This window comes from Metopolophium dirhodum, chromosome 7 (genome assembly GCF_019925205.1).
Source record: "Metopolophium dirhodum isolate CAU chromosome 7, ASM1992520v1, whole genome shotgun sequence".
NCBI lineage: Eukaryota > Metazoa > Arthropoda > Insecta > Hemiptera > Aphididae > Metopolophium > Metopolophium dirhodum.
In genome coordinates, this window is record NC_083566.1 from 14650446 (window position 1) to 14668465 (window position 18020).

Genomic DNA, 18020 nt, shown 5'->3' on the forward strand with positions numbered 1-18020 from the left:
AACCAGAAATGCCTCCCATGCGATAAAGTGTGAGACTTTAGCTGTTCCGATTTTAATTTTGCAAAATCCTTAAGTTAGCTCGACATCTCTTTTAGAACTTATTTGTTGTGTTTTTTGAAGTATACTTTCTATCTTAGATATACAGGAGTAAAAATTATTATAATATGGACATTTAAACATTTTATTTAGCAACAACTAAGTTAGAAATTAATATTTTATAAAACGTCTCTATCAAGTTTTAGAAAATAATATGTCACATGCCTTAAAGTTTTTACAAAATTGAAATTGGTATGGCCAGAAACTCATAGTGTACACATAGAAAGGTCTAAAAATATTATATTTTTGACTAACTAGAGTACTAGACCAACCACAATTAAACAATAATAAATAATTTTAATAAAATATATCAATATGAGAATGACAAAGGATACAATATGTTGACAATTATATAGGAAAAAAATGTTTTAGGGTTTGTAAGATCAGTTGCATACACAGAAATTGGGTAGATAAGGTTATATTAAAAAATTATATTAATTGTATCAATATTTGTTTTATAAAAACATTTTCAAGTTTTTGGTATAGGTTTTTTTTTATTAACTTGGTTAATTAATGTTGATTCTATTTGATTAGATCTTTTTAAATTAATAATCGTATAGAATTTTCCACTCTGACATTCCAATTACGCATAACCCATTGCATAAGTGGGTCATCCATAGTATCATAAAATTCCACATTTACTTGTATCATGTACAAATGGAATGTATAAAATTGTTTATATAAATAGGCATATAAGGTAAATAGCATAGACATGTATGTGGGTTGTGGATACCATCTATTATTTATAAGATAATAAAATTAACGTTTAACATTAATTATACCTCTTTATTGGTTTCAAACACAAATTTTCAATAAGATTTAATTACTAGAAAAATAAGGTATTTATGATACAATCGCCATAGGTAACATACATTAATCCATATTCATATTATAATTTACAAAACTATAATTTAAAAACAAATATATATCGAAAAAATATTCAACAATCCAATTACATATAAACAACACATAGGTACCATTCATTAATTAACCTGCAAACGTTTTATTTTAGTCTAAAAGTATCATAATGAAAATAAAAATACTGAACATTTTTGAAACTTAATACATAATTAGGTATTTGCATATAAATATGCATAATATAATAATTCAAATACAATAATATTAATAATAATACAATTCAACGATTATAACACATTTAAATGAGTACATTTTCTATTACTATTATTAATACTCATAAATTTTATTTAAACTACATAAACTCAATTAAAGCTTAATAATATTGCACCACAAATACAAAAATAATAGGACTCAGCAATAATATTATTGTACAATATTTCAGATCCATGTGTTATACGTCTATTTATTTTACATAACATAATATGTGAATAAATATTATGTTAGCAGTGACGAAACGTGTATTTAGGGATTGACAATGTTATCGAGATATACACAAATATATCATTGATTATTGCTAGCTGGAATGTATGGGAAACAAACTTTTGGCAACAAAATGAGCAAATCTATTGACTTTAGCAATAGGTTGAGAAGACTTAAAGCACTTATCAATTGATTTTCAGATTTTACTATGAGCCAGTAAGAGTTACTGTTATATTTGTGTTAGGTTAATAGAAATTATTTTCATAAAAAATCTCCTAATTTATTACATAAGAAATAACAATTAATTATTACCATGACAAATTAATATATCCTATATTATATAATATAATATATCCTAATAAGATCGATAGAATTTAAATTATTTTTAAGCGATTTTGTTTTTAAATAGTATACTGTATACTTGTGTATTATATTATATAAATCAATAATAGTAATGATAGATGCATAAATAGTAAAATGTTTTGAAAGATCGTGGATATGTAAAATTGTTATCCATTTTATGTCAATTTCAGTTGTAAGCCTAAAGTCAAATACGCGCTATTCTTCCAAACCATATAAGGTATGCTGTCGAACATAAATTAATTGTCACAACATTTAAATAAACAAAACATTCATTTAAAAAAAAAGGAAAAAATTGTATTATGACAGTAAAAAAAAATATTATTATCCCGGTAGTCGAGATTCAGCATAGAAGTCGGGTTCGTCTTCATCATTATTCATGTTGGTTGGCTCATTGCTGTCCAGCTTAAGTTGAAGAACAAATATAGTATTAAACACAAAATAAAAAGTAATAATTAATCCAGGGATACTTACTGCTCGTAATTCTTTTGTAGTAAATATTTTATCACATAGTTGAGATCGCACCGGTATCATCATGATTAAGAAAAACGGGAACAACAAAGAAAATGATGACGACTTAACGCTCCACAAAATACACAAACATACGAGTTGAATTCCAGTGAATAGATGCATTTTGTATGTTTGTACCTGAAACGCAAAATCCGCATGAAAACTCATTAATAATTAATCAATTAAATTAATAAGATTCGAAGCCAAAGTAAAAATTATTTCAATATAAATTAATAGTTTTCAAAAATATTTTTTAGTTTATTCCAGGAATCTGGAACATGTATATCGTATATGTATGCACTTGAATTTTTTTATTTATACACAATTAATATAATATATTATAAAGCGTTTGTGAAGCATGATTTATTTATAGGATTTCTCTAAACGTGTTTCTAATACGTTAAAGTTGTATTAAATTAGATATTATATGATTTGATTAATATTAAAAATGTTTACCTACCAATAACAATGAAGTTTGGCTGACATTTAATATATTAATACACTTACATGGCGAACGTACGGGGCTTCTGAATGATGTTTCACAGGCATGAAAACCAATTTGAGACGTTCGAAAAACTGTATACCGTCAATAGACGATATTCCCATGTACAGAAAGACGCCAAAAAGTACAGCCATTGGTATCAATCGCAGTAAAGGAGACATGACAACTGAACAGCCAACCATTATGGACACTAATAGAGAGCTGACTCTTTGCTCTAATAATAAAAAAGTAATAATTTAAAAATGAGACTAAATAAAATAAAACATAAAATAATACATAAGAGCCGAGAACTAATACTTTATCTTTATTACAATAATATTTACAGTCACGAATGGATTACGTTACATAATTTAAATGTTATTTTTGATAAATACCTAGGTATCTACTCCAAATATTTTATAATTTCTATCAGTTTAAAATAAAAACACATCCAACTTCCAGATATTTCAAAAATATGTTTTTTTTTCTTTTACTTAGGTACATCTTATTAAAACTTGTAACAAGCCTGGTACAAGTTAATGATAATTTTTAATTAAATTAAATAAAGTTGATAGAAAAAATTTAAAAAAGTTTAAAGGTAATAGTTATCCTAATTTTTTTATTATACATAAATAGCCAGTAATACGGTTTAAAATAATAAAAAGTAAATGTTTATGCAACATGTATCATCAATAATAATTTTATTATATATATTATTTAATTATTTATAAATTAACGTAACTGGTTATTTTTTAAGTTTATTTATCAATTAAAATCAGTTAAGTTAAAAATTAAGTTAAAATTAACTTAACCTTAACTTTTTAACTCGTTTATGCCCAGACTTGCATAAAGATTTATTACGTATTGATACGTACCTATCTATATTGATAACATTTTTTAATATCGCAAGCCTGTGTTATGTTTTTTTTTTCTAAACCTCGTGTGTTTGGACATGATTTTACTTGGCGTAGGTACTAGGTATACAAAAACATGTGGATTAAGTCTAAAGAAGTCGCAAAAATATTTTAAACTACATTCGTTTGCGATACAATTATTTTGCACGAACCTTTTACTTCAATAATATGAGGCTTTTGGCCGGGGGCGTGAGTTCGGCTCATCACTGTTAGCGATGATACGTGCGCTACGGACCTGACGGTCGCGGCGCTCATCCATGGGGCGCCAATCACTCCACACATCAGATTGATGAAATTTACTAGAACGATATCCAAGTGAAAGCCGCTGCCCTTCTGAAGTTTGCGTTCTTTTTTGGCAATAATTAGCCTGTGAACCGATAGAGTGGTCAGTTATATTTGTAAGTTGTATACATCAAATTTCACTAGCACTAGCACGCGCGTCCAAATTAGTATGGGTATACATACTCGCTGATGTGGGTTTCCATGAACATGAGAATGTAGACTAGTATGGCCGGCACGATGGCAACAAAGGGTACCCAGGGTTCGATGGGCCTCTTTAACCCACTGGGCGATATGAACCACCCACGTGCTGCCGGATCTGATGGCGTTAAACCTTCAGGAACTTTGAGCTTTTCGGTGTAAGTAGTTGGATTGAAATAGTCGGCGGCTACCATCGATATGATGGCTATGGGTACGCCAAAATCACCCAATGCTCTACGGATCTGAAATTATTATGTTACCTGTAAATAATTTATTGCACAGACAGTTGGGAGTACAAAGGGGCATTAATGTTACATACAATCCTAAAATCCATAGCTCATTTACTAAATTTTGTTTGTTTCATTCATTTTATTTGATTATAAATAAACAAGTTAAGTTTTGTGTCCTATTAAAACTGACATAATCATTTGTAGTTATACAAGACAATGCGATCCGTAGGTAGATCCATATAATATTATGTAAAAACCAATTAATGAAACATAATATTGTGAAATGGAATGGACTTAGTCATTTCGTCAATATTATACTCTATACGCACAATTAATGAAGACATATTTTAAAATAATGAAAATGTACTCACATTTCTTCCAAGAAATTTGCTATTTCTGAAATGCCGAAGGTAATAGGCAACGAAAAATGTTCCCAGTGCTAAGATAGTGCATAGTAGCGCAGTATTCGGCTGCTTTGTGATCATAGGTTGGTGATCTATTGGTCTAAACAACTCTGTATCGCTGAACAAAATTTTTATAGGTTCTAATTTATTCATAATTATGATCCACAATATATACAATTGAATGGCAAATAATTATTTTAAAATAATTCAAAAATATATAAATATAGTAAACCAGTTTAAAATAAAAATATAAATAAAAACCTATTAAGAAACATTTTAACAAAAAATAATTATAGTTAAACTTTCCATATATTTGTATTTGTATTGAAGTTTTTAAATATAATAAAAATATTCCACAGTGCAAGAACAAAAACACTTAATAGGTTTTTACTATTTATCGATAAATTCAGTTGTTTTATAACATGTTAATGAACGTTATACTTTAATTAAAAATACACGAACAAAAAAATGTATTTATTTTATTTTGCATTCGAGTACATGACGGTCAGCTATTAATAGTAATAATGATAAGAATATATTGTAATATAAAGAATTTTTTTAAAAAAAATGTAGATAATAACAAACAAAATAGAAGCTAACGAATCAAGCACTCACTTAGATGTCGAATTATAGGAAGTAGAGTTTGAGAGAGAAATGTAATTTTCACTGCCTGATAAATTGTTTTCTTCACAATACTCCTTCAATGGTAACAGTGGATGTTTGATAAATACCTTTAAAAATAACAAATATTTTACGATTGCACATACATTTACATAGGTATCTTGTATGCGAATGTACCTATTCAATGATTAAATAGTAACATGAAAGAAATTACCATCATTATTATACTTACGTTAAAACATTTTGATAAACTTTCCCATATGTAAATTAACGATATGAGAGACGCAAAAATTTCTTCAGTAAACCTTGTGAATACTTTTACTAGAACACTGCCTTCAACGCAACTAACAAGTAGAGCAATGATCACCAACCATATGCCAATGTAAACTCTCATAGGTAAGAATTCGATGTCGTTGCTGCGACAAAACTACAAAATACACGACAAATACGCACGATTTTATTAGAGTGATATTTAGACATAGAAAAGGGATCCGAAAACTATCGAACTGCATTAAACGCAAACTCACAGTGAACAGTGCTTCGTCAAAGAGCAACAAAGGTCCAGTGGTTCCGACTATCAATAATGGCTGTCCGGAAAACAGTGAAAAGACGACACCGGACACAGATGTGGCGACTAGCGTTTCTGATATCCCGATGAAGTTTTTCGTTTTGTCCGCTGAAAAATAATGAGAAAACGTTTGTATACTTAAAAATCAAATCCTCAAATGGGCGGGAATCATCAGTTTGTTAATCTACAACTATTAAGGTATTCTACTGACCCATGAGACCGCCAAAAGTGATTGCTGCTGACAGAGCGGCAAAGTATATAAATATTGCTGATGCTATACACTGCAAATTTAACCCTTGAGTGAAGTCGGATTTGTAGTACGGTAATCGGCGTTTTATGTCCTTCACTAAACCTCCCCAAGGTTTTTTTGTACGTCTCAAAGGGTCATCTTTGCTATCGTCGCTCTTTTCACTTGAAGTTGAAGTTAAGGTCGTGACTAAAAATAGACCATAAATATATGATGGATTACTTTATTTGTTTACCTATTTGAAATGAATCATTGATCCATACCAATAATTGATAATATTTTACCTTTTTGTGAGGCTGCGCGTGTTTTTCGCCTCTTGATCTGTTCGCTTTTTTCTTTGAGTTCCCGTAGAGATAACAATTCTTCTCTTTCCCAATCACATGGTGGCAATACAATACTGCTATCGAGAAACTCATTCAATAAACTAATCAGTTCTTTACGTTCCGCCGCTTTGTACGCTTTACAATGAAATTCCTACAATTATCATAAAATCAAATTGAAAATCGTTTAATTTGTTCGTTAAATATTGAATTTTAGCAGTTTTTATACATATTTCTTAAGCTGTGTTTCGTTCGGTACCTACGTAATTAAATTTGTTTAGTGGTTATAAATAGAGAACATTACTTACAGAATTTGACATTAAAGTTGACATTGATCTTCCAACTTCGTGATAATCGATATCTTTTGGATCAGGAGGACCCAAAAGTATAAACATAAATCGTACTGGTATTGTAACTTCGGTCAATGAAGGTATCACGATACCCTCAGCTAAACGTACAAAAGCTGCGGTCCTTTTTTTTAAAAAATCTACAGAACCAACTAACACCGTAGTGGCTTCAGCACCAATTGGTATTCGTTTAAGAATACTTTCCTTTTGAGCTCTTTTCACCATGTCTTCGGTTGACGAGGTATAAGTCTCTTCTTTCATATCAATATTAATATGATTTTTGTCCAAGTCTAGGAAAGAACGATTGTTGTTGTTATTGATGACGCCAAATTTAGGGCTTGAATGCATTTCATGGCTTGATAAAGTACTTTTCATTTTTGACTTTCCATCGTCATTAAGATTCTAAAATTAAAAACAGGTAAATACTATTGAATTTTTATAGTAAATGTAACGCATAGAATATAACTAAATTATAAACTATAGGCTTTATTAGCTACTTGGTATTATTTGTTTTAAACAATTTTGAAATCTAAAAAATAACGAGTAAACTACACAATTAAAGCATTGCATTTCAAATTGCATTAATTTAAATATATATATTATATTATATTATATTATATTAATGGTAAAAAGCAAATCGTGAATATGTTATAAATCGTTGGCCTATAGCCTCAATCTGAAAGAAGTTTTAAAAAAAGCGATTCAGATATAGTTGTAGCAGGCGGACACTTGTCAATCAAAGGATTTTATCTAAATATTCTATTCTACTATAAAACAAACAAAAAAAATTCTTAAATGTTGTTAATAATTTAAAACGAATGATGCACATTATTATTATTATTATTATTGTTATTAATATTATTATTATTATTAAATATATTTATATCCAATCAAGAGACTTAGTTTACATTGTGTGTAAGTGATGCCGACCGCTTAGCCAGAAATTCTGCCTCAAATTGCTGTCAGAAAAACAATATTCAAACAAAATTATAGACATATACCTATTATTAAATCTTATAAAAATAATCGTGGCTTTCAAAATGTTTTAAATTTAAAAATGTTATGTTTATAAATTATATGCGTTCAGTAGAAACATATAGCGAACATTCTATTTCAAAATTATTACTGTATAATTGATTTTTTTAACAATTAAGAAAAAATCCTTGAAGATAAATAAATAATCCAAATAATAAACGATATTCTGAAGCCATTTTAAAATAAAATGAATCAATAAACAAAAATTACCGTAAGGCTTGTGTAGCTGGATGTGTTTCGTCTAATAAACCTACTAAACTTGTCGCTATCTTGTTGGACGTGTTTATGTCGAAGCAACAACAATCTCATGACCGCAGCTTTGTCTTCTTGGTTGATCAGTTCCTCGACGGCCATTTGTTCGACCACCCGATATATTACACCGGGTAGGTCTTTTTCTTCCAAGTCCAGTAAAATCACACCTTTAGAAATATTACCTGATAAGTGATAGCTCTTGGTGGGTATTGTTAACGTTTTTTAAAAACACACCTGACTCCAAAGACCTTCTCACGTTCAACAGTGAATGGAAACTCAAAGAAGCCACGTGCGGACGTCCCCATCTGTCCGTGCCTTCTTGCACGTCTTCCTCGTACTTTATCCATCGAGCAGTTTCTTTCCATTCTCGTTCTTCTCCGGTACCTTTTAACTCGTCTAGTTGAACAAAAACCTGTACAAATAAGTCAATCATTGAGAAAATATACGCGTGAACAGCTCGACACATAAATAAAAACAACACACATTTTATCTCAAAAGGTGTCTCAACGAGCAATGTACTTGAATATTTTAATCATAATCATAGTAATAATAATAACGTACCGCATGAGGACTATGATCTACGTATTTCTTAATCACTTTTATTGGCAAGCCTGCGATTAAATTCCCCTCTATATCTCCAGCATACGGAACCAAAAAGGAACTTTTATTTTTGCCGCTGAATCTCCTTTTTTCTTTATTGCAGTCGTATCTATGACCTACGAATAATAATTGAAATAATTATATTATATTTTTATCATATTTTTGAAGAAAAAAAAATTTTAATTTTAATTATATTCTAATTAATACTCATGTTATCTTACATCATAAAAAATCTGTTATATTAATTAACGTCACGAATGTCAACAATGTTACTCAGGTGTATGAAATAAATAAATACATCTGAGATTAATATAAGTTATCAAATATGTATGGTTAACATAAATATAGTCACTAAATAATAAAATAATTATTATTACCTACCTATTTAATTTCAAATTAATTAAATCAATTATTAATACGATAACAGGAGTGGCGTTTTAAATAACGGCTAGGTATCTACCTATATTGTCTATTAACTATGAAGTATTCGGTAGTATATGAAAATACAACATTAAGTATCATCGAAAAGATAATAAGGTGTTTAATTAACAATTAAAAAAGTACTTTATCGATATTTAGAACGAATACTATATACATAATACATATAAAAATAGTCTATGTTTATTATACAAATGTTAATATCTAAATTTTAAGTATGTGTTTATTCTTCCAAAACAACACTGTACTGTACCATACAAACCAGTCTGCTTTACGTTTGTCTTCATGTAATTTGTCTAAGATCATATATTGTCATTATTATTTTATGCTAGTTTATAACATTTATACTATGCCAAAAAAAATATACCAAACAGTAAAAATAAGTATGTAATAAAAAATAAATAAATATCAATAATGTAAAAATCAGTCAAAGCTATTTTCAGAGAAGTTTTCATAACTGTAGGTACCTTGCTTCGTATTTTTTAATACACGGGTACAACAACAAAACATTTATATGTTTTTATTTCGTTAGGTACATTTTTATAAATAATGCAAGTTCTGTTGTAAATGTAAAATACGGTAATAATAAAAAGTCAGAAGCCATGTTTTATATAGTCCAATATTCAAATATTCAAATTATAATTTGTTTTTAGAGCGACGGAGTGGCCGAGCGGACTAAGGTATCGGTTGCGATGCACACCGTCGTCGGTTTGAACTCGGCCACGGGTGGCATTTTCTTCGGGCAGTTGCGGTGTCCGAAGAAAGAGGCCGCCATCCCCCACCCGGGCATGGCAGAAACCTACAGGTGCTCACTTAAAAATTCTGCCAAAACAAAAACACACGTGTTCAAAACCTTCAGTACCCTCCTCCACAGTTCCATAGGCTAATGACCTCAGTTGTCGACCCCCCTCCCCCAAAAAAAAAAAAAAATTGTTTTTATTACACAATGTTAAATATTATATGTATAGATTCTTGAGAATAAATTGGAACTTTTAGATAATTATTATATATTTTATTGCCTATTATTATATTTATTATTATTATTATTATTATATAAGTGAAATATTTATTTAAATTGGTAATTAAAATTTTCAAAAGTTTATCATTTTCATTTGAGTAAAAAATGTTGACTATTAACATTTGTATGTGATGTAATTTTTATATAATATGATAGTTTTAAGCTGTTAATCATTAAAAACAATTTTTAAATGTTCTTACTTGTTAAATCGTCTTGAATGAACTCATCTAAATTTTCATCCATTTGTAAATCATCCTTTGGTATAAAAATTTCTCGTTCATTATTCCTATGTCGGCTATGATGACGATGGTGATGTCTACATACAAAATGTAACAGACCGTAAATATAATTAAAGAAGATTTTATGTACATAAAAATAAAAACAAAATTTTACCAACTGTATTGTCGTTTTGATAGATATTATATATAAGTAGACAACATCATACAATTATAAAAGAAAAATGCAAGTTATAAGAGTCTAAACTGAATGATTTTTTGATTTATGGGTTGTCAATAGCAAGATAAAACAGGTAGAATTTGAAATGTTAGATTTAAATTCAAGAAAATTATTTTTATTTGTCAATTTATCGTATACCTATAATGAATGATAAATATTTTAATTTGAATATTATGGAATAATAAATAATAAATTTAATTTAGGTAACTAGATTTTGAAAGATTTGTTTTGGTTGATTGTTTTAAATTGCTCAACTTTAAGGAATAACTAAATACATTTTAAAATGTATGCAAGTAAGAATTTAACAATAAAAATACAAAATTTGAACTTAAAACAGTTCAGTATGTCGAGTTTCTAAAACTTCTATGTCGAGTTTCTAAGGCCGGACATACTTTTTATAAAACTATTTAAGCCTTTAAAAATGCATATGGAGTCAAATATACTATTGCGGCGTATAGATGGTTATAACTTATAACATATAAACTATATTATGCATGCTGTTTAATGTTAATATGACAATGAATATAATACAATAAATAATAAAAATGTATAAAGGTACCTGTGTTTACGTTTCTTTTTCTTGAGTTCTTGATGTGGTCCTTCTTGTGCATTTATATCAAGTTCTCTGTGTTGATTGTAAGCTGCTTCATCATTTTTCTCGTCTATAATTTAAGACAAAAAAGTTGCAATACATAGGTTTTTTACTAAACTATTTAAACTTATCAAACAACTTTTTTCTCATATAGTACTTTTATATACAGGGTGTACCAGACACAGCTGATGAAAGTAATTAACTAAAACAAAAATTGGTGAATATGTGGTTAACGGTACTAACATTAGGAATAATCCAGTACCATCTGTAATCTGTATTATTGATTTTTTGTTGCATTACTAATAATAAGACTATATTATGTAAGCTACTGATGTTTTATTTTATTTTATTTGTATTTCTTTTTTTTATTTGTCACGATTTAATATGTATACTCTGTTACGGGCTATGAATCCTACGAATTCATTGTAATGTATGATTGACTATATATATCTGATTAAAAATAACTATATACATTGTACTTAATAGTAATCTGTACCTAATTGACAACTCACGTGCGAGCAGTCCACTTTTTAATATTATATTTAAGTGGCCCGGTGCTGATTTTTCAAATTTTCCGCAATTCTATAAAATTTGAATTTCATATTTTAGTTGCCACCTTAATTATAATACTTTTTCATTAATCTACGACCCAATGACTATTTAAGGGGGGGAGGGGTTATGATAGGTGTATTATATTGAAAAAAATTACTACACGGGAATAATTATCAGGCCTTGTAGAATTATCAGATTTAAGAACTGTTTTTTTTATCTGAAAGAAGAAAATGTCCTATAGGCCACACTGAACTCAGATTTTTTATTTTATTTCAAATAATGGTAAAAAAAAGCTTAAAATTGGATTATTTATGAAGTTATGTTATAAAGTTTAAGATTAACATATTGAAAAACAGAATTAAATGCAGCCTGTAGAATATACCCTCTATAAGTTAAAAAAATATATAAAATTTGGTTGTTTCTACAGAACAGGGTCATTATTTCCATAGAACGTATTTTTGTGGAAAAATTACTTTGGCACTGCGTGCCTTAATAAAGTTGTTTATATAATAGCTATAACTTTTTTCAAATCAATATACCAATATCAATATACCAATATCAATATATATTTTTTAATTATATAATTTACAATTATCATATAATATCTAAATAAAAAATAGTAGTTATAGTAGTTAGTTAATTACATCGGCTGTGATCAGTCAGATCTATCTCTTACGTGGTGTAAAACCTATATATTATATAGGAATTAAGTGAAAACACGGAATAGGGGTGAAATATTTAAGTTAAATACATAAATATCCTAACGTTTTTTTTAAACATAATAAATATCATACTTGATCTTGATATCAGCATGATAAATAATCATCTCATATGAGAAATACATAATATATTAATAATATCATAATTAGATACAAATCGCTTCATCGTTGAAGCCCCGACCATATTTTATATAAAAATGAAATTATATTTCCGATGGATATCCGATATCTTAAAAATAAAATTCGCAATAGTCAAAGGGTGACGACCTCAGCAGTTGTAGATAATAGATGACCGTTTTTAGAGCATCTGACAATATATTTAGCCCTAGATGTAACGGTGTCATCGCCGAGTTCCTGCATGTTACTTGCGTCCCAAAAAAAGGTATATTTTTTCAGGTAGTAAATTTGACTGGTAACTTGCGTCCCGTTTTGCGTCTCAGTCAGCTATATAATTATTATCGATATTATCTACTAAAATCACTAAAATCGATAGTTTATAAACTGTACTGTATTTATTAATTTTTTTTAAGGTATGAAAAAATTGTGTAGTTCTAAATTGGTCACGATTATTGTTTTTTGTATAATTGATAGTTATAAGTTTGGATATCATAAAACATTAAGGAATAACAATTTTCGATGGAAGTTTATGAATAAAAGCTGTATGAAACTAGATATTCATGACAAGTTAATAAGTGATCCTACTTCACATACTCCATATAAATAATTAACAATGTATTATTACTACATATTATCATTATCATGACAAAATGTTAAACATGAATTTTATATTGTTAATATTATTATTACCATAAATATCATGACAAAAGTTATTATCATAACATATGAGTTTTTTTTATTTAATATACTTCTATATTATAATTTAAAATAAACCATCAATGTATTTTTTTTAAATTTAAATTTTGATATCGATTATATTGATATTTTTGAGACGCAATTAGGTTATAAAAAAAGGTATACCGGGACGCAAATAGACTATGACCTTTTTTGAACTATTTTTTGAGGGACGCAACTCACTTACTGATAATAATTTCGGACACAAGTAGAGTGCACCTGCCGAGTCCCTACGAATGACACTGAGGCCCGAGACAAAATTTTCAATATCACTGTGGAAATAGGTATAGGTATTAAATATACGTTTACCTGGGCGGATTATATTATGTACCTACTTTTTTTTTTTTTCATGCATTGGTTTTTCTCCCAAATTTATCAGATATTTTATATATTAGCTCTATTTTGCACAGTATGTAATCAAATCTGAATTTGATGCTATTAAAAAACTACGTGGAAAGGAACCTTGTACCTATTTCAAAATTTAGTCATCTTAATAAATTCTTTTAACAATCTGATAAATAATATATAAATACAGTTATTTTTTACAGACATTAAAAGTTTAAATTTTAACAAAATTTCATATTAAAACCAACAATAACGATTTTAGTTATTTTATTAAGTAAAAATATTATTCGTGAGTGTATGAAAATTTTAGGCTATATATTATATTTTATACACACAATGACATTTTCAAATGTAATTTGTTTGGCAAAAACGAATTTGACCTACTGTTGTACTAATGCCTAATAGTAAAATAAATTACTTTAATCACAATAATATTGTCAAATATTGTCAAATTATCAATATATCATAGGCTGACTGACCGTCTTCGCTCAGAATATTCCGGAAAAAAATTACAACACATTAAAATACAGTATCTATAATCTACATACAAATCATACAAATTTCATAATAGGTTTTAACGTTAAAAAAAGTGTTTATGAAAAGTGACCAGTAAAAATCGTTAAATATTATATTAAACGTATATAGTATACTGTTATACTTATAACTATACAATATAATATAGTAGTTCAAGTACTTGCGTGTTAATTGTGTAATTTAAATAAAACTGCGATAGTAAATGTTTACAAAAAATAAAAATGAAACGATTCTATAGTAGTTGTGTTCATTAGCTGGAAAATAAATTACATTATGTAAAAATAACAATAAAAAAAAGCAGGTAAGTGCAGCGGGGTAGTGGAAGTTTTAAGGCCCTTCGGTCCTCGGACGGGATATAGTGTATTATTACAGTATTCGATTAGAATGCAATGATTGCATTCAATAAAAAACGATTCTGAGCGGAGGAAAGAAAATTGATGAATCATGAATATGTATTAATAAGTAACCATTAATTGTACATAATATACCTAGTTGGAATTAGGTAATTTTTAAATTTTATTCGTTTCTATGGTAATAAACAAAGCGTTAGAAAACAAATGTTGGTAGTTTTTTCCGTGGCGTTAAAAAACTATTGAGAAAATCAAAAAATGACGTCTCTAAAGTACAATCTTGATCCAATTTGATAAAAGATAAAATACTATATGTTGAAATCAAAGCACTCCTTCTGGTAGAAATTTTGTTTACAGGATAAAAAAATATATATATAATATATATCTGTAGTATCAAATACGAATGCTTGGACTTTATCTAGTTATGACCATTTTTGTAAAGTATCATACACAGCTGAATATATTTCATATCCTGTCCCAGAAGGTATTTGAGGGACTTCAAGAAGTTGTTCAACATTCATAACTGTTGAAATAATTGGCAAACAATCAACATTATTCTTTCCGGTAAGGGCTGGAAGTATTATTGAATCCCAATGGATCACTACATAATTTAATTTTTTTTCGTGAAATTCGGAATTAATATTTTCCGATATTTTTTGTCGATAGTCTTCACGAGACCTTTTAATTGATGTTCGGTTTATTAAACTATGAAGACAATATCGTAAATGTTTTGATAAAAATATGTGCCAACGAAAAAAATAAGATAAGATAAGACTTAGCAATATTATTCAGTGGTAACAAGGGTAACAGAAAAGTTGAATTCTAAAAATAATTATTTCCATAGCCACTGACAAATGTTTACAGTATTTTTTCGACTGATTAACTATTACATATTAAATCAAAATTGTACTGTTATCATACATCCATATATATTTATATTATATGCTTTTAAATAAAAGAGAAAAATGTATATTACAATACATTGAATATTTTTATTATATAGTTTTCCATGAAAACCAATGGATATGCTTTTTTATAGACAATGTTAAAATCTATCATTTAGCTCTTTACATATTTTCGTTAAATACTATACCTTCTGAATTAAATAAAAAAAACAAAAAACTACCCTCTTTTTCCATATTTCAACCCTAATGCGGCACCAGAAGGGGTTGAGTGAGATCTTCCAAATTTTACCCAAATGACTAACTTATATAACTTAACAAATTAAGGGGGTACCGTGTTCAATTTTCAAACAAAAATATTTGACCCATATAAATAAGGACCACCCTAATATATATCATTGTAAAACCACTAGCTTCCTCGCTCCGCTCAGAATCTAAAATTGATTTATGGCTTTGCAAATACGTCGATGACAGTCAAATATTTTTAAAAATAATTGACTCAAAAGCGTGAATAAAAATTATAGAATTTTTAATATTTTGAGTGTAATTAATAAACAGAATAATATAATTTCGTTCCCTTTTTACATGTTAACAGAAAAAAAAATACTCCGGCAGAATTGTAAAATAAATTATAAATAGCATCTCCTAACTCCGTTCTAAATATCGAGTGGTTCAATTTGTCCAACCTTTTATTTCTATATAATATGAACCAAAAAATATTATATTTCGTAGGAAAAGTCATACATCTCTAAACATTCTATGGTTAGTTCTTTTTTTTATTGAAAAAACTACATTAATACACATACACTCATATATTTACAATAATCCAAAAAAAAAAACGACGATTAATTTTAATTAAAAATATCTACAACTTACTTATTTCTATGATAGTATAATTAGGTTAAAACTTTAAGTGTTTAGAAAAACTTATGGCTTTTATATTATGCTAGCAGAACGCAACATCCATCACATAGCTACCCTTTGGAAATGGTCTACAGTGTACTTCAATAAAATAAAAATAACGTAGAAATTGTACAACCTTATCGCCCGACTTACAAATCGTCGTTGATCACAAAACATTCCGAAAATCTTGAGGGCCTGTTCGTATTTAGGTATATTAGTGTTTTGTTTTTAATCTTTTATTAAAATAAGTTAAATCGTACACATCCAATTATAAGTTAAATCAGTTGTTCCGTCGAATTTATGAATTTCTATATAGTTGGATTGAAATATGGGATGTGTTCAAAGTACCTACCTAGATACAAAACCATTATGCCAATAGAATTGTTGATGGTAGAGACTAGAGACCACAGGTGGCCAGCGATAAGAAAGTCGCTAGCCGTACAGTATACTGAAAAATATGGTAGAGCCTTGGCAGGAAAAATAAGGTTCTCAACCATCATAAATAAGATAAAATATTAAATGCAATAAAATTAGTAGAATGCGAAACGATATGGTAACGTAGGTACAATAAAGTCAGATTAAATTTGGTATGGGATAATTTTGTCTTTATTATTACCTATATATTTATATATATTAGTAAAAATGTTTTGCGTCTTACAATAAGACGCGATCCGCTGTTTAGCCACCTCCGGTATAATCTATCTAAGATGACAATGATGATCGAATTGTTACACCGTTATAGTTATAGTTTATACCGAAATAAACGCCACACTATCGCTGGATATAATAATGACTAATTTTGTAGCGATCATTGTACTTATGTTATCTTATATCGAGTTACACAGATAGTAGAATAGTAGATACAGGCTCAGCATTCAATTTATCAACTACTATTTAATAGTTTCATTTCGTCAAAACGTTGTAATTTTAATCAATCAAACATCACAAATTATTATTATATACATAACTGGTAATCAGTACCGGATCTACAAATTATGTAACCCGGGACACAACATAATATGAGCGCCCCTATGCTATATGCTTTATGAATTATTTGAAATTTGCGCTCCTCCCCCCTGGATTCGGTACTGCTGGTAATAAGTTTTAGAATTGTATAGGTACATATTTTTATATTCTTTATGAAATAAGTTTTATCTATAGTATAATACTATTACTAAAAAACTAAAAACTTTTTTTTTAGATCAATTGTTTGCAACCAATTCATTGAACAGAAGCATCATTGGCTTATATTTATTATCATCTTTCAAAATGTATACTGTTAATTAGTTCTTAAGGACACAAAAACATATTTTAATATTTTCCCGGGCCAAACATTTCAAGTTACCCACAGTCTACAACTCTGACTTTAATACTAGAGTGAATTAACCATATTAATCTATTAAAAAACTTAAAGTAACGAACATTGCTTGTGTTTGTACATAGAATTTTTACAAAATTTTGGTTTTTAAACTAGTGACGAGTACTTTTGTAAAAATAAATATTTCAATAAAACAATTTTAGAAATTTTCTTAAAATTTAAATATCGAAAGCCACCA

At 28.2% G+C, this 18020-nt stretch overlaps 1 protein-coding gene across 4 annotated transcripts in view; it reads right to left on the reverse strand.

Annotated features, from left to right (window-relative positions):
• Positions 1–837: 837 nt before the first annotated feature.
• LOC132948434 (anion exchange protein 3-like) overlaps positions 838–18020 on the reverse strand; it is a 59769-nt gene continuing 42586 nt past the window's right edge. For 3 of the 4 annotated variants that reach the window (XM_061018884.1, XM_061018883.1, XM_061018886.1), the window contains 18 exons: positions 11275–11377; positions 10460–10575; positions 8765–8919; positions 8438–8615; positions 8162–8370; positions 7825–7875; positions 6878–7318; positions 6534–6723; positions 6214–6438; positions 5962–6110; positions 5667–5861; positions 5429–5544; positions 4781–4931; positions 4165–4421; positions 3852–4066; positions 2812–3020; positions 2269–2442; positions 838–2199 (listed from right to left, as the gene is read on the reverse strand). In XM_061018884.1, the coding sequence (XP_060874867.1) occupies positions 2119–2199; positions 2269–2442; positions 2812–3020; positions 3852–4066; positions 4165–4421; positions 4781–4931; positions 5429–5544; positions 5667–5861; positions 5962–6110; positions 6214–6438; positions 6534–6723; positions 6878–7318; positions 7825–7875; positions 8162–8370; positions 8438–8615; positions 8765–8919; positions 10460–10575; positions 11275–11377 (3215 nt within the window). In that variant the 3' untranslated portion in view covers positions 838–2118. The remainder of the gene's footprint in view (positions 2200–2268; positions 2443–2811; positions 3021–3851; positions 4067–4164; positions 4422–4780; positions 4932–5428; positions 5545–5666; positions 5862–5961; positions 6111–6213; positions 6439–6533; positions 6724–6877; positions 7319–7824; positions 7876–8161; positions 8371–8437; positions 8616–8764; positions 8920–10459; positions 10576–11274; positions 11378–18020) is intronic. The other variant, XM_061018885.1, reaches the window with a different exon arrangement.